The 18,343-nt window shown below is 42.6% G+C and overlaps 1 protein-coding gene across 2 annotated transcripts in view; it reads right to left on the bottom strand.

Annotated features, from left to right (window-relative positions):
• The window catches only part of LOC147727632 (phospholipid-transporting ATPase ABCA1-like), a 2,839,360-nt gene that overhangs the window by 946,066 nt on the left and 1,874,951 nt on the right, over positions 1-18,343 (bottom strand). For both annotated transcript variants that reach the window (XM_086961649.1, XM_086961650.1), the window contains exon 32: positions 17,360-17,549. In XM_086961649.1, coding sequence (XP_086817775.1) covers positions 17,360-17,549 — 190 coding nt within the window. The remainder of the gene's footprint in view (positions 1-17,359; positions 17,550-18,343) is intronic.

Here is an 18,343-nt window from a genome sequence, read left to right as displayed (position 1 = left end):
TAGACAACTGTTTCCTTGTCCAGTCCAGAATATATCAGTAGGTACCGTGCAAATCTCATCAACATCAGCATGGCATCCTCCAGTCAAAGTTATTTTCATTACTCCAGGTAAAGATATTTTTATTAACAGAAACAAAATCAGCCCTGGCGACAATGCTCAAACCAGCCCTTCTCTTCTTGCCCTACTGCTTTCTTTCCATCCATTCCATCTCCTCTAACTCTTCTCCCATTCTGATTGCTTTCTCACTACCTTCCCTCCCTTCCTCCTCTCTCACCTAAAGCTTCCCAGTGCTGGCTGAAACTCACCTTGGGGAGCTGGGAAAGTGAAATATACCAGTAGCCCTCTGTATGGCATTTTCGGTTTAGGGCGGGCAGCGCAGCAAGCCACCTTGCTTCACCTTGCTTGCTTCGCTGCCCTACGCCAAAGTGAAAGGGCAGAAATGCACTGCACTTAAGCCATAGGGTGCATTCCTGTCCTTTCTGCCTGTGCTGGCGCCATCTTGGCAGCGTGGAGGCAAGGTAGGCAATCTTCCACCATGGTGCAAGGGTGCCTCTGTTGCAGGTAGAATTGTTTTTGTGCAGAAAGTGGATTTTCCTGCACAAAAACAATGCTTCAAGGTATTTTCCTCTATCTATGTGTGCTGCAGACTTCAGCACACATGGAAAGATGAAATAATGAGGAGAAATTAACATATTTCTCCACACCACGCTTCACCTCAGGAGACGGGGCAGATATTCACAGCCTGATTCATCATAGTGCCGTTTTGCGAGTTTGAAATAGCGATTCATAAGGAATCGCTATTCCAGACTAGCAAAACGGCATTCATGTAGGAATCGCAAAAACAAAAGCGATTCCTACATATTCCTTATTTGCGATTAGCAAATTGCTAATCGCAAATAAGGAATAACTCCCCATTCATTCCTATGGGCCAAAAGGCCCATTGGAATGAATGGTGAGTATTCCTTATTTGCGATTAGCAATTTGCTAATCGCAAATAAGATAGCGATTTAAAGGGTGCCAGGGGTGTCCAAAGGACACCCTGTAGCACTCCTTAAAAGTAAATAAGAACAGGTGTTGCGCACACACATGTCCACAGGACATGTGTGTGTGCAACATGCAACTTAGAAAAATGCTTTTAAAAGCATTTTTCTAAGTTTTCGCTATTTACCACGAGGTTTGACCTTGCGGTAAATAGCGGGCCAAAATTGCGAATTCGCAATTTTAAAATGGATGATGAATTGCATTTAAGGAATCTCAAATTGAGATTCCTTAACCTTATCAGAGCGTCGAACGTTCAGCGCCCAGTGCTGAACGTTCGAAGAACGAATGCTGGCCCGTCGGCCAACGGTCGTGCGCAGCACTGGGGAGGTAGTGCTCGTGATGACCGTTGGCCGACGGCAGCAGTTAAGGGGTTAAATGTAATTTCTCGCAAAATAGCGAAATCGCTATTACCGATTTTTGCATTTGGGATGATGAATCCCAAATGCAAAAATAGCGCTCGCAAAGGGCCAGATTCTCAGAATCTGGCCCTTTGCGAGCCCATTTCGGCTTGATGAATCGGGCTGTAAGTTTGCACAGGTTTATATGACTTCGTAAATAGGGGGCTGTGTCAAACTCCATGGGTGTTATGTGGGAAGCCACAGCAACGCCCATGGAACGCCTCCCGGGCTCAGAGTAAGGCGAAGCAGCGATTTGCGCTGTATCGCCTATGTATGCAGCCACTGAAGGCATGCTGGGTGGCTTTGTGTGGCTTCATACATTTTTATGAGAGCCCTGCGTCATGCATGTACCACTATACATGGAGCAAAAGTAACACAGGGCTCTTATCAATAATCCCTCAGGTGCAGGTGCTAGGCTGTTAAACTGGCATCCAATGGGTGCAGCCCAATGGGGAAATGCCCGTCGGATTTATTGGCCTGTCCAAACATGGGGCCTCATTTATGACTTTTTGCCGTAGGGAAGCGCAGCAGGCCTTCCTGCTGCGCTTCCCTACGGCAAAAGAAAAGGGCAGAAATGCGCCGTATCTATAAGATACGGCGCATTCCTGTCCTTTTTTCCTGCGCCGGCGCACAATGGGCTGCCTGCGGCAGCGCAGGTACCCTTGCACAATGGTGCAAGGGTGCCTGCGTTGCGGGGAAGATTATTTTTGTACAGGAAGGGAAACCTTTCTGTACAAAAATTATCACAAGAGGCTTTTCCTGTTTCTATGTGTGCTGTAGAATGCAGCACACATAGAAAAAGGAAATACGAGGAGAAATAAAGACATTTCTTCCTGTTGCGCCTCCCTTACGCCTCCCCTGGGGAGGCTTAAGCTTTTGGCACTGCTTCAGAGTTACGATTTCTCGTAAATCTGGGGCAGTGTCAAAAGGCCATGGATGTTGCTGGGAACGCCCCCAGCAACACCCATTGCACGCCCCTTTAACGCAGAACACTGCGTTAAAGGGACTGATATTTATCAGGCAGCAGTACGCCACAAAAACTGGCGTACTGCTGCCTGATAAATACCACGCAGGCTTCTGCGCCACGGAACTTCATGAAAAGTGAAGTTCCGATGGCGCAAGGCGCATCATAAATGAGGCCCATGTTTTTTAGGTGCATGTTTCTGTTCAGAGTTGACTGTAACCTTAGCTCAATTGTTTTTACATTTTATCAGCTGGTTATCACCAGCATTTCCAAGTTGTATCTGCTTTTCTTTCAAAATAAGGCGACTGACTAACCCTAGCGGGTGGAGCAGGGTTTCCAGTGTAGGGGTTTGGAAACAATACTTGACTTTTTTTTGCTGCAAAAATGGACACCAAAGGACGTTTTCTATCCCTATTCAAGGCATTAACTTGCCAACCGTGTCTGTATTTCCATTTAAGTATTAATACTCAATCTTAATGGGGTGGCATGTTTTTTTCTCAACCGTTTATTGGCACCACTTTAAGTCAAAATATATAGCCATGTTAGGAATGGATGGACTAGGTAGGTAGAGATTTAGATAGGAATATGAGGGCGGAGGTAACAAGAAAGAATAAGGTGCAATACAAAAGGACAGAAGATGGGAGAAAGAGGAAATACACAGGAGAGTGGCAGAGAGCAGGTTTAAGAAAGTAGGATGGGAGACAGGAAGGTAGGAAGGTAGGAGAGAGGGAGGTGTGAAAGGTAGGTTTAAAATGAATTTAAGAGGGGAGATGGAACAAAGAAGATGAAAATATATTTTCAGCTGAATAAAGCTGAAGGTAAATAGAGAGGAATTTCGGAGACAAGTAAATTATTGTGAAGAGACACGAATGAGAGCATAGACAATAATTAATATGGTGAAAGGGAGTGGGGAGAAATAGAAGAAAAAGGGAAGCATAGCAACTTCTGTTTATGAGTTGCAGAAAATAAGGAGGAACGAAAGGGAAACATTTTGATTTGAACTTCCCTGCTGGGAGCAAGCGTCTCCCTCTGGTCTTTTTCTCAGTCCGATTAGGGAAAGGAGGCAAGAAGAGATTGAGCTTCAACCTGTCAGATCCAATGTCACTTTGCTAATTGATATGCGTACATCACAATTTCAGAATAGCTAGCGCTGCGGCATGTCACATTTGTGGCGCATTGGTTTGGCAGCTCTGATATGATGAGAGACGCCTGCCAGAACCTGAGATGCCGTTTAAGTAAAGCAGCCCCTCTGGGGGCATTCACACTTACAATGTAAGCAAGGGACTGCGCTAAGAAGAGCTAATACGCATATAGAACAAGCAACGGCAATGCCAATAGGTTGAGTAATGAAAGGAAGTGCCTTTTGTGGCACTGATAGGTGTAGATGCTCAATAAGTCATCATACACACATTATCATTCATCTTTGCACTCATGCATCCATTCATCAATCCACTGACTCCGCCTTCCATTCACGATCTGACACAACCGTAACAACATAGGCACAATAATGTAAATGAATACAAGTAAAAAAAGCAAAAAGGGCTTCTAAACACTGCAGTCATATTGGGGTATTCATTACAATCAACTCCAATAATATAGCTTTACCAGTTTGTTTAAAATCAATTCCTTTTTCCTGCCTTTGTCCTTGATGAAGTGCGAAGGTGTTTGTGCAAAATCACCCTGCGTCTGAAAAGTTATACATTTATTAAAGTGACAGAATACCCCGCCTGTTCCTCCTTTTCCAAATTTTTTATACAGATATGTTCATGTAAAGTCTCAAAAGGTGCATGAGGATTTTAAAATTAAGGCTCGTCTGGATAAAAAATAAATATGTTTGTGCAAACTCTGTAGATTAACTGTGCCCACAGCCTATTGTAAGCTGTATTTTTGTGATAGCATTAAAACAGAATACTTCTGAAGATGCAAACGTCACGTTAAATGGTTAACAAACTGCGTAGTATTCGTCTAAACCTTTGCTGACAATAACTGGTCTGATTTAAGGAAGAATTTTTTAAAGGCTGCTATTATTTGAGGAATCTCCCCTATCATAAAAAAGAGTACGGCATGTCGACATGTTCTAATACCATACACATTTTAAATTCTTTACAGTAATGTCACTCGTTCTGTTAATAAAATAGGACACATCGATAAAATGTGTGTACGGCATTCTTCATGTAATTGGCATAGTCTGCACTTTAGTATCCTGTGGATTCGGTTGCCATTTAGTAATGTATTCTAATGTTTCACATAGATTAAATCGCAGGTGAAGTAACTTATTTTTTTAAAGGATCTGAGTAATGTTTTAAATATTTCTTTGGGCGAGGTTGCTTGTAAGAATCAATTGTTGTCCAGGCGTGACTTCTTTTACTGAACTCTTCTGTATCATGACACCATGACAGCCTTCTTATTTGTTTATTAATTACTTTGTTAAAGGAGTTGTGAGGTAGTGTCACATCCTATAACTCTTTTGCTTTCCTGGTCACTGACCCCACTATACAAAAATGGGTACTCTACTTATTTTACGCCAGCAGTCAGGGTGGGGAAAGGTCGCCCTTCAGGTGGCCTGCATATATGGGTTAAGGTGAATTTGAACTGAGTAGTTACCACCCATAAAGTCCATTCCAACGACATCTTGCACATTTCCTTAACAAGTCTATCTGGGGGCACAATTTTCGAACTCTTTTGTGTCTACGCAAGAGGCTTACAGGGCGGCTTAATCTCGCCCACAATAGAGTTGTTGGATGTAAGACTGTCAGATCTTCCTACTACATCCAAAATACTAGTGGGAGGGGATTTTAATTGCGCATTCAAACCTCTGGATGATGAAGAGAAACTAGGTTTCAGCTCAGAGGACTGGAGGCAGACCATACCCGCCTTAACCCTCTCCCCGATCAAGAAATGGACAGCCAGAGCTATCCAGTTGAATGCTCTGGCTCTTGAACATAATCTACGGGCCCTAAATGGGCGGACCATTTCAGACTGGGACGGGGCAATGACTTACAATAGGATAGGTTGCCCTTCTAGAATTGATTACATCCTCCTGGATACTCAATCTTGGGTAGATCTAGTAGATATGAAGGTTAGGCAGTCCTCAGATAGTGATCACAATCCATTATGTATGGAAATTTACTGGGCAAATAGGATTGGCAAGAGTGGTGGTTCCGTGATGATTACAAAAGAGGTCTTGCCCTCGAATTGTAATCGGAAGCTAAAATGGAACATGGTCAAGTGTGAAGAGGGGAAACTTAATAGCATAAAAGAGATAGTTCTAGCGGAAACCTATAGCCTTGCAGCTGTTGCTCTGGCAGCGCCTCACGCTCCTGCTTCAGACCTACAAGCTTCGTATAAGAAGCTAACAGATAAAATAGGAGAGTTTTTCATGAAGAAACCTCAGGGGAATTCCAAACCGAAACAACCCCCGCAGGTAACCCCCCCCACAGGTAACCATTGGTACACGACAAGCTACAGAGTTAAGAGGAGGGCCATAAGGCAAGCCATAAGAAATAAGGACCCCATAGCAGTGAGACTAGCAAGAAAAGAGTATCATAAAAGCATTACCTTAGCTAAAAAGGATTGGGAGGAGGAGCACTGGCAGCAGCTTAAGGATGCACCTTGGGGAAAAAACGCTATTGAGTTCTGGAAATTGATCAATGTCCTTGATAGAAGGGGGGCTGACCCGATTTCAAATCATATAAATGAACATCAATGGCACTCTCATTTTTTAAAATTATACTGCGAGGATAGTCTGCAAGATTATTCAATATCTTTAGTAAAGGATACACCAAGCGTACCTGGTTTGGAGATAGGATGTAAGGAAGAGTCTTTCTCTTCACAGGAGATTTATGACGCGATCTTGAAAATAACACCAGGGAAGGCGGCCGGCCCAGATGGCCTCCCGGGAGATTTATTACTGCATGACCCCAAAATATGGGCAGATCTTATAGCCCGTCTAATAAACTTAATCCAGCATGATCACCCTGTCCCTGAATCCTGGAAGGGTGCGGAGGTCATCACCATATATAAGAAAGGTGATAGAGATGAGCCTGCCAACTATAGACCAATAAGTTTAATTGACACCATTCAAAAGGTCGTTGGCAGGGTCATCATAAACCGAATTGAGACGTGGCTAATAGATGATGGCATTCTGACCCACTTCCAGGCGGGGCTTAGATGAAATGTTGGTGCTATGGACCAGGTATTCCGGTTCTGTGCAGTCTATTGGAAGTCAGTGTCTATCTACAAGGGAAGCCTGTATCTGGCTTTCATAGACTTGAAAACAGCATTTGATGTCATCCCCCGTGCCAAACGTTGGGAGGTTTTACTAGATATGGGCTTCCCTGGTTATCTGTTGCAATATATCATCAATCTCCATGAAGACAACTATGCAAGGATTCGGTGGGGGAGCCAAGGCCAATTGACAGAGAGGGTACCAGTCAATAGAAGGGTGCGCCAGGGTTGTGTGATGGCGCCGACATTGTTCTCCCTTTTCATAAATGGGGTGGTGGACCACTTACGGGAGGACCCTGCGGATGCCCCTGTCTTAGCCGGAGAGAAAACCCCCACACTCCTCTTTGCGGACAATACCCTCCTGATGTCCAAAACCCCCAAGGGTCTTCAAAAATTGCTCGACAGTTTTAGTATCTTCTGTAAAGATCGTGGGCTAACGGTCAATACCACGAAAACGAAACTGATGGTACTATCTGCTAAAAGGAATTTAAAGAAAGTCCATCTCTCCCTGAATGGGACCCCCCTAGAAGTGGTGGATGAATTCGATTACCTTGGGGTCAGGCTTCGTAATAATATGAGATGGGACTCCCATATATCCAAAATGGTCCTAAATCTTAAAAGGGTTTCCGGAGCAATCTTAAAGAACCAACGTCTTTCCATCAGTAGACCAGTAGCCCCGCCTTGGCAGTTTATGAGGGGAAAGCTTTAGTTTCTGCAGTTTATGGCTCTGAACTATGGGGTGCGGAGAATAGTAAGGTGCTGGCTATTGCAGAGAACAAGTTCCTGAGAGACCTAGTCTCCCTTCCTCCCTCGACCCCCTTGAAACCATTATTCTATGATATGGGCAAAAGACCAATTCCAGAAATAGTTCAACTACGCCCTTTGCTATTCTGGGTGCGACTTAGAAGGACCCCTGAATTAGCAAATTATGCTCTAGTGCTGGACGAATTATTCATTTTGAATGCATCCGGCAAAATAAGGTGGCTTAACAATTTAAAAAAGCTGGTGAAATCTATAGGTCTGACCGAGTCTTGGGCCTTGCAGTCCCCTCCCACTAAACAAATTGTTAAAAAATTATACTGGGAATGGGCTGAGGGCAAAGACCTTAACATTTCAAGCTGGGGACCTCTGAAGAACAACTTCCTTGATCATAAACCCACTAGAAAGTTGGAACCATTTCTGGACTTTATCCAGACCCCCAGAGATAGAACTCTGTTCTTGAAATTAAGATACGGCACCCTCCCTCTTAAAAAATTTATGGAAGGGTGGAAGGCCAGGAGGGTTCATGATTTAAAATGTTCATGGTTGCCAATGTCCGGAAGAATCCCTTGGCCATTTCTTGTTTGCTTGCAATGCCTATAAACATGTCAGAGCAAAATGGCTGAAACCTGTGTGTAGGGAGATGGGAGTTAGGGACCACAGATCAGCTTTGCGCATTATTCTAACCAACACTACCTCAATGTACATAGTTTGCGGGATAGCTAAGTATTTGGCCAGTGCTTGGTTTATACGATCAAGGCTGCTTTTAACGTCTGACCAGATTCACTTTTAAGAATGTATCCTTTTTTTAAAAAAAATCTCTTTTCTCCACATTTTTAATTGTCTGTAGCAATGGTTTTTACTCTTAATGGATTTGTAGTAATACTTGGTAATTGTTTAATGTGATTTTATGTCTGTACTTTTATGATATATTTTATCGAATAAAGTATCACAACCTTTTGCTTTCAGATCTTTTAATGCTGCGTCGAGAACTTGGGCCCAATTATTTAAGTTTGGTTGTGTATTATTTTGGATTTCTTTCCATAGCAGGGTACGCAGCATGGTTTTGCCAGAGTACCTTATTAATGACATATATTTGATAGGAGAGCCTGTTTGTATTAATTTTTGGTTAGTTAAACCGAATTCGAGTAGAATTTGAGATGGTGATGTGCTCTGAGAAAGATGTAGCGAAAGCCAGAATGCCTTATTTTGTGCAGAATTGAGAAAGGTCCGGCACCTTCCGGGGAAGGCTACTGCACCATAGTAAAGTGTTGGAATAAATGTGGCTTTTGTTGTTGCAAGTAATGGATGAAAGGTTGGGCTTTGTAATTTTCGAATTATTTGCTGGAAAGCTGAGATTAGGGAAGCGATTCTTGGTTTCAATGAAGTCTGATGGAGGGGATACGTTTGTCGATCTTGTAGCCAAATGGCAAAATATTTATATGACGACGACGTACCTCAAAGAATTGATCTCCCACCCAGCAACCACCTCCTCTTCTTGTTTATTTTCCAGACGAAAAGCAATACCTGTGTTATTGCAAAGTTAAAATCATTTTATTTTGGGTGCCAAAGAGGTCTAGATGGTTAAGTAGCCTTTGAAGTCCATTTGGTTAACTCCATTTGAGTCCTGATAGGGGAGTCAATCATTTAGTGATTGACCTGGTTGTGACTTATCAGGCAAGCTTTTGAGATTCGACTTGGAAATCCTGGCAGTTTTTCTACAATAGGACTGCAGGTACAAAACTGGTTCTGCTTATCATTTTGATTATTGGCAACTGATATCTTCATGACCTCACTCAATAACTCCTTTATCGTGGAACACATATTCTCAAATCGAGAGTCAATGGCAGCGGTAAATTGTGCTAATGATTCAAGTGAAGCTATTTGAATGTCAAATTTACTAGATTGGTATTCGAGAGCTTTTGATGTGTTATCTAGAGTCTGGAACAAACACAGCCAGGTGTCATAACTCCATGAATCTACTATATTCACATGGAAATTTTGCAGCTTCCTCAACATTGTTTAGAGTAAATTGGTTCCAGCACCCTGTGTCACTGTCATTCTTTTGAAGTTCCGGAGAAAGAGCGTTCTGCGGGATCCCTATAGGCTGAGGAGGCCAGGTGTTTAGGCTGTGTGAATCTTCTTTAGGTGACTGTAAGACATCAAAGAAAAAGGGTGAATGGTCATTTGCGGTGCGTGCTATTTTTGGTGTAAACTGGGTACTATTTCTAACAAATGAAGTACTTTTTACTGGAGGGAGGGAGAGGTTTAGCTCTGCGTCCATCTTAACCTCCCTGTTCCTTGCAGACCAGGCTCTGGTTCGCATATTCGAAAATCTTGATGTTGAATTTAATCCTGGAACCACACAGCTTCCGTCCATGTGTGAAGTGCTTGTTTTCTTTTCTCTTTGGTTCATCTCTCAGTTCCATTTTCCAGACCGTTTTCGCGTTGTTTGTTGGTTTTTCCGTTTGAGTACGTTAATCATTCTGGTGCTGTGTTTGAGTTCTCAGCCTGTCAGCCACTCCAGCTTCTTCTGTCATTGTTGATTAGCTCATACAATAGCCTGATCCCAGTGGTACTAACAATACCACACCAGAGGCATGCCGGGGTAATGGAAGGGTCAGAATTAGGCAGGTAATCATAGCAATTTGTTCACTCTTTAAGACTTTTGAGTCAAAGTCTTTAAGGTGGCCTGTGGCAGTTGATCTTCATGCTACTTGGATCAGGGAGGCTCAGCGTTGTCCTGTCTTTGTTGCTTCGCCTGAGGGTGGGCACCACAGAGGATTCCAAGGTTGCAGGTGCACAAGATAGCAGATTGGCTAAATTATTTTGCACTCTGCAGTGTTGTCAGGTTCGTGCAGATTATTATAGGCTATTGTAGGGCATAGTTAGCCTCATCCTCTCGCCTCTGCTGCCTCCGCATATTCCAGTGTCTAAAACCGATGCTCTGCTAGGGTTGTGATGGGCCCTGGGCCTAGATCTGGGCGAAGGTGAGGATAGAGCTATGCTGGGATGTAGCTATACTGGGGAGAGTGAATAGAGCAACTGCGTAGAGTCCAAGCGGGAGAACACTGGGCATCCCGCAAGCTGCTCCCAGACCTTCCGCGGGGGACCCGGGCTACCTCTCTCTCTGCGCGCCGTAGATGCTCCCACAGCGCTCGGGTATCTTACTTGCCTCACTTCACTTTGTCTTGTCTGTCTTGTCCCTGCTTAGTTAGCAGGATTTGGCCCAGGCTCTTTTCCGCACTCCTCTTTTCTCTGGGACACTTTTGTTCATGGTTCCTACTTCCACTTTTCAGGCCCGGCTAATAACCCCCTTTTCCTCCTTTATCTCTCCTTCTGCTCTGGGACCGGTCATTGCTCTTCCCTCTTCCCTCTCTCTATTGTGTACTGCATCCGACATGGAACTCAAGAGCATCTTTGGTATTCTTCCTACTTCCAATGGCTCCTGCTGCAGCATACCAAGAGCTTGAATAGGAGCCACACATGCTTTAGTGCAAAGCGCTCCAGTTTGCCACTGTGTCACAATGGGAACTGCAGATAGAGGGGGAAGCAAACCAGTCAGTTGTAGGACTTTCATAAAGTTAGGTTTTAATTCTCAAACAATGATATAAAGCTGTACCTACAGGTCTATGACCTAGCATGGGTTGAGATGTGTGACTTTTACCTATTCACAAAAGTTTGCAGAGGAACACTTCCAGCAAACCTAGCTACCACTGAAACACTGGTATCAGGCCTCATGGTGAACTGGACTAAGGACCTAATTTGTAGTTTGACAGAGAAGGTATTCTCTGCCAAACCCTCAGTCTGATTTACCGGCAAATAGACCTTCAGTATCTCGACAACAGAGCCTATTCCGGCTCCATTACTGAGATAAAGGTCAAACAGTCCAAAAGAGGGCTTAGGAAGTTTGTTTTTGAAAAAACAAAAATATGCTAAAAGTTTAAAGACGGTCCATCAATTTGATAGCGCTGTCTGCCAAACAATTAATACAATTTGCAAGAACTGAGTGTTGGCTGTTCCTGACAATGACTAAAGATGTGCACAGGGCTGGCGGATATCTAATAATGTGGAGGGCAGGTACTCAGTCAACATGACAGAACATTTTACTCTGTCACCCTGACAGAGTACAAATTATTATCTGCACTCTAAATCAGGCCCTGAGTTACCTCTACTGAGTATCTACATGCCAAGAAAATAAAAATTTGTTAAAACTCAAGGTAAAAACAAGTGGAAATATAAATGAGCAGGTGAAATAAGTTACATTTTTGGGGACATAAGTTTTCTAAATGTAGAAGCACAAATGTAGCACGTTTCAGCTAGACAAAAAAAGACAAATGTTAAATTTGGGTCTTTGGGAAAAAGGCAAATTAAATAAAATATTATTTGTTCAACATTGTATGCAATATGCAAAATGTATAGATCTGAAGAATTCCTTCCAAAAAATTCAGTAGGCACAATATTTAAAGAGTTGATATGTAATCATGTGGTCATCTTCGGTCACCTCTCCCCGGGCTGGTCACCTGTCTGGTGGCCACCATCTTTCGGTCCCCCGCCGAGTCCAGCTAGCAAAGTGAGAAATCTAGTAGTCATCTTCGATGCTGGCCTCAATTTTATGGCACATGCGAATAAAACTGCGGCTTCAGCTCATATGAAATTGAGAATGATTAGGAAAATACTACCTTTCCTACCGAACACGGCCGGGAAAACACTGGTCAGCTCACTAGTCCTGTCCTCCTTGGACTATTGTAACGCTCTATTCTTAAATGCCCAAGTCCGAGTGACAAATAAGATGCAGTCAATCCAAAATGCAGCCGCACGAATGCTGTCTGGGATCCCCAAGTTCGCACCAGTTACAAACATCATTAGGGATCTCCATTGGCTCCCGATACGCAGCCGTATCAAATTCAAATCGCTGTGTATTGTTTACAAGTCACTCAATAATCAAGGTCCCCACTTTCTCAAACAGAATCTTCTCCATCATGTCCCAACCCGATCTCTTCGTTCCTCTATTCAGAACTTCTTGGCTGTGCCTCGCACTAGAACAGTCACCTGGGGCGACAGGCGTTTCCTGGTTGCCGCCCCTAGACTCTGGAACACCCTTCCTGGACATATCCGAGCAAGTCCCTCCCTGTTCACATTCCGCAAACAGCTAAAGACGTGGTTATTTGACCAATAGCCATGTATATCTTCTTTACCCCAGTTGCTGATCCATCCCTTAATTAGCGCCGAGACGCCCACGGGTATTCGCCGCGCTCTACAAATGTCAATAAATAAATAAATAAATAATATTGAAAAAAACACAGATACTCTACACGTATGAGAATGCCTATACAGAGAACAGTTGGTTAGAATGTCTGATTTACAATAAAATGCTACAAAAGAAAATCTCTCCTAGAATTATCCCAAAAATATTGGATCGTAGAAGTTGGGGTTTTAGTTGAATGTAAAATTGAAACCGTGAATAGAGACTTTTCTGAAAACTGAGTGGATGGACCTTGATAAAGATAAGCTAGCAAACAAAATTTGAATCTTTATAGGATGTTTTAAACTATATTCAATGTCATAGCTATTCAGAAAGCTCAACCGTATTTGAATGAAAGTTTTGTCAAAATGCTCAAGAGGTTAGAAAGAGCACTTAGGATAGTAATAGTGATGTGCAAGGAAATATGTCACCTAAAATAAGTTTGCGGTTACATGAATATGAAAGAGTTTATTTATATAGTGCTAATTGTGTATGGCAGAATAGGTACCCTCCTATATAACTCTATATTAGAATATTTTAGTTTATATAAGTGTATAGGTTAATTTACAGTAAATAGGACGTACCTGATAATGTAGTGCTATTGACAGTGAAAACACAAGGAGATGATGGACGGAACGCTGAAACTTTTCAGACACTCAACCCAGTCACAGACCTGGGTTTGTCACCCCAGTTCAGAACTAGCCATCAGCAAATCAGTCTTGAACCTGTTCCTCGTGGAAACATTTCAGTCCCAACTGCCAAGCCAGGTTTTTCCTGGACCAGAAACAAGCATCCTGCGACAAGTTTGGGGGTAACACCCCTCATCAGCCAGACAAGCTTGAATCAAGTGGCAAAGTGAGGAAGGGACCCATGTCCGGGCATACCGTGCCTACTTAGGGCAAACAAAGCAAACGAAAGGAGATGATGGACGGAGAGCTGAACCTTTTCAGAAACTCACCCCCAGTCACAGATCTGGGTTGAATCCATCAACATTCTCTAAATCACTTTACCACCCCAGTTCAGACCCAGCCACATGCAAAGCAGTTGTGACCCTGTTCCTTGTGGGAACAGTCCAGTCCAAAATGACAAGCCAGGGTTTCCCTGGACCGGAAACAAGCATCCTGGGACTGGTTTTGGGGTAACAACCCTCATCAGCCAGACTAACTTGAATCCAGTGGCAAAGTGAGCAAGGCACCCAGGTCTGGGCATACCCTGCCAACTTAGGGTGAACAAAGCAAACACAAGGAGCTGATGGACAACACTGATTTGCATATGGCTAGGTCTGAAATGGAAAGGCATGGGGTGCAAAAAAACGATGGATTTAGGCCCAGATCTCTGTACTGAGGTGAATGTTTGCCGCTTTGCAGCATTCTGCCCATCACATGTTCTTTTTGTGATATTGACAGTGCATGCAGGCAAACATGGCTCATAATGACCTGCCTCCCAATCAAAGGTCTGGCACACAGGTGAGGGTTTCTATAAAGAGGGGGAAATGAACAACCATCATAGTCATGCTGGAAGGGCAGGAAAGTGATTAGCAACCAGCAGAGTCTCATCCGCTATGGTGGAAGAGTGTCACCCCATCCACCACAGGCGGCAAATATTGAAAAATAAAATCTCATTATTTTATCATTTTATTTTTCTCTCCTGGGAGAGTCTTGGGGGTGAGGGGATTGGAGGGGAGGGGGCAGTCATGGAGGGAAGGTGGTGGGAATGGTTTGGTCAGCCGTCCCAGGCCAGCTAAAGCGTCATGCTCACTGAAACTCTCTCCAACCCCAGCTGCATTGCTGGGTTTGAGATAGCAGTCACAGGTTCCCAGTCTCTCTAGAAGAGCAAATCCTTGGCGCATTGTGCAGCACACACAGAAAGTGGAAAATGCCTCTTAGGATTGTTTTTTTGCAGGAAGGCACCCTTTCTGCACAAAAATAATCCTGTCTGCAATGGAAGCACCCTTGCACCAGGGTGCCCACATTGGCGCCTGTGCTGGGAGAAAGGACAGGAATGCATTGTATTGTTTAAATATGGTGCATTCTTGCCCTTACACTTTGGCATAGGGCAGTGCAGCAAGGTGTTTTACTATGCTGCCATATGCCAAAATCCCATAAAAAAGCGCCAAAGCATTTAGCCTCCCAATTGTTTAATATCATGTAGTATCTTGTAATGGAACCCTTTTAATTAGTATAATTTACCAGAAAATGTTAATATATATCAACGTATCAACAGTCTCTATCTCCAACTCATTTCATACCTCAGGCATATTATCAATATCATCTTGGCTTAAGGCCCTCTTACCAAGCTTTAGTGAATCCGACTTAAAGTGAGCACCTCTTTTCGCCAGATATACACCTGTTGATTAATTTTCCTTTTGCAAACCTTGGAACGTCAGTCCTAGATCATAACGCACAGCAAGGGGCTGAATTCGCAAAAGATTGAACTTACCTTTCTTGTTTTGTTATTTTAACTGTGATATCTCTAACAATCAATTAACAGAAGTCTCCAATATTTTTTTTAGGAATCACTCCATAGCATTTGCCGTGTTATTTGAGAGCCACACCAAATGAAATTACATGGGTTTTACGCTTCCATGCACTTTAATCCATATTGTCATCCATTTTATTCATTTGCAACCCAATGTATCTCACTCACCTCATCTGCAACTCTACTTTAATTAACAAACCTTACACTCCTCGAGGAGAATTCCAACCCTGCTAGGTCTACAACTTCAGGTAATGTGGCACTGGGAATTTTCACCAACTACAGTCTTCCTGACTTTTGTGACTTAATGTGGGCATCATGAATCTCCATGATTTGACATACTGAAGTCAATTCTTGAAACTAATTTCCCACATCATGTGCAATAGGATTTGATCAAAAGCTTCCTGGAGCCCTCAAGCACATTAATGACTTCTATCCCATTATTCTCTCAATTTGAATATCACTTTGTTAAGTGTTCATTCTGAATCTTCCATACCACACTTAGTTGATTCTGTTAAGTGGATGAATGAATATTTTATCAGGTGTTAAAAAGAAATTTAACAAGTACATTAGTTACTTCGACAAATAGGGAAAACAAAAAAAAAAATGAAAAGAAGTTAAATTCATCAAGAGGAGCTAAAAAACACAAGAGTATAAAATGCCATACGATGGCATAGGTTGGATAAACTTGAAAAAATTTAAAAATTCAGTTCATCAGTAAATATCCGAGTCCAATTCCTACAGAAGGTAAAAAGATTTAGGGGCATATTATCAAGGGCTTTATCTCCGCTTTTTTGGCTTTAAAAGCCAAAGAAGCGGAGATCAAAATATCGCCCTATCAACAACAGGGTGCTAACTTGCAAAATCGCATGTTAGCACCCTTTTCCACTACGCTTCCCTTTGCATCTCTAATGAGATGCAAAGTGGGCGTTCCAGAGCAAAATAATAGGAAAAATGTCTAACCCTGTTAGAAACAAAAAAAGCAGCGCTAACCACGGTTAACGCTGCTTTTTTGCGTCTGCTAATTTTCAGACTTAGCCATATAATCCAATTGGAGGTGGAATACATGGCTAAGATCACCCTGCCCTATCAGCAAGGTTTTGCTGTTTGCAGTGTGATTATCGCTGGATTTCCAGCGATAATCACACTGTTTACCAGCTAAAGCATGGATTCCTATCGCTTGGGAGATTTAATCCAGCGTTAGCCTGCGATAATTATCCTCACGCTAAAAACCCTGTGCGATAATTATTGCAGGACCTTGCTAATATTAGCAAGAAGCTTGTTAAAATTATCGCCGTTTTAGCGGCAGGAAACTGCTGCTAAAACGGCAATAATGGGCTTGCTAATATGCTTTATAGAATTCCAATAGAAGCCCAGGTTAGATGTCCTGCACATCTAATCTAGGCTTCTGTTTGAATTCTATAATGCATATTAGCAAACCCATTAACGCCGTTTTAGCGGCAGTTTCCTGCCGCTAAAACGGCGACAATTTTAATGAGCTTCTTGCTAATATGCCCCTAAGTGCCTTGCTTCCACTTAAGGTGGTGTGCAACAAAGGGGAGTGTGCCATCTTCCTACCAATATACGTTCTGAAATCATCCCACCATTATGTCACAAGGGCTAACGTGCAATATTTCCTCGTTCATTATTGCACAATAAGTTGATAAAGTGGCGGACATTTAGACTTTCTCAAAGTGGTAAATTAATGCTTAACCCAGAAATAGACTGCTATCTGTCTCCAGCAAATCTCAACATCTCAAGTCCAGTAAATATATCTTAAAGCTATCTTTCAGTTTTCACCAAAGTACAGCTTAATATTTCAAGACTTGCATATAACACAGGAGATTCTGGATATTGCACTCAAAGCATAATATAAACTCTGTAATGTAAGGCTGCTAAAACAGAAACAATAAGTGCAAATAAGTAGCCAACATTGATGACAGTGACAGCTGATCACACTCCTCTCCGTTGTTTGTTTGCACAGTTCTGTGTAATAGCATAGATTTTAAACGAAGCCTTCAGAATACTATATCTGATCATGAGCCCTTGGCTGCCAGATCAACCTGAGTTTGCTAAATTAGTAACATTTTCTTTCTGTCCTTTTATAATGAAGAAACCTGTAGAAACCCGTTTATATACCACATCTACCAATTCTGTTAAAAACGGCTGATCATAATCTGTCATTTACAAAATATGGCGCATTATACTAATATTTGGCAGCCACCATTAGAACAGACATGAACAACATACTTCTGGAGGAGGGAGACCACCAGCACCAGGAGGGCAGAAGGGCAGCATGATCATCTTCTGTGGTGTGCTGCATTCACATGCAGGTGATGGGTTCTTCATAGTCCAATTTCCATTTTTAAAAATTTCTGATACAGACTGAGGCACTGACACGTTGTACCAGTTGGTTCCACTTGTGGTGCATGGGAGTTTCCTATGAATATGTAGAGAGGAATATTTTGAATAAATAAAATGTTTCATACTTTCAATCATAGATATACAGAATGTTTCATAAGAGCGAAGAAGTATGAGCTTAATACCATAGAAACATGCAAAATAAGATGAAGATGGTTCAAAATCCTTAGAGAGCTCATATGTACAAAAGTATGCAAGAGCTAGTTTAATATATTAGAAAATACTGAATGAGTAAATCATAGGGACATCACTTTTGCATTTTGCACTTCTTCATTTTTTGCTTTTTAAAAATGCCCTCAGCCATTGCACTCTGCTGATAAAACATGGCCCTTAAACTACTAGGAAATATTGCGGTTTTCCCTCTTCTTTTCCAGCACATTCTCCAGTCAAAAGGTAAGAAACCATCGCCCAGGGGCATTTGTGTAGATACTCAGAAATGTATGTGTGTGTAATTTTGGCTCTTCCTGAAGTGTGTGTCTCCCAGAAATGCCCCCGAACCTACCCTATCGTCTGAATTTATGAATGCTTAAAATCCATCCTGCTGCAGGTTTTTTCCTCTGGGCCAGCATGCATGCAAAGTTGAATTCGCCCTTTCGCATTACCGTTTTTGAACACTCTGGGGATAAGTTACAAGTCCATTGTGTCACTTTTATTGACGAAACAGCAGCGGAATGGGCTTCCCTACATTCAATAGGCCATGTAAAGTCACACTGCTTGATTTTTCATGGCCTTGTAATTATGATTCTCTTTTACGCATAACTCTGCTTGAAAGGGGCGTTCCATGGGTGTTGCTGTGGGTCTTGCCAAGCAACA

This window comes from Lissotriton vulgaris, chromosome 3_1 (genome assembly GCF_964263255.1).
Source record: "Lissotriton vulgaris chromosome 3_1, aLisVul1.2, whole genome shotgun sequence".
NCBI classification, from domain to species: Eukaryota; Metazoa; Chordata; class Amphibia; order Caudata; family Salamandridae; genus Lissotriton; species Lissotriton vulgaris.
Note: the sequence above shows the minus strand (reverse complement) of the source record. Positions and strands in the feature narration are given on the sequence as shown.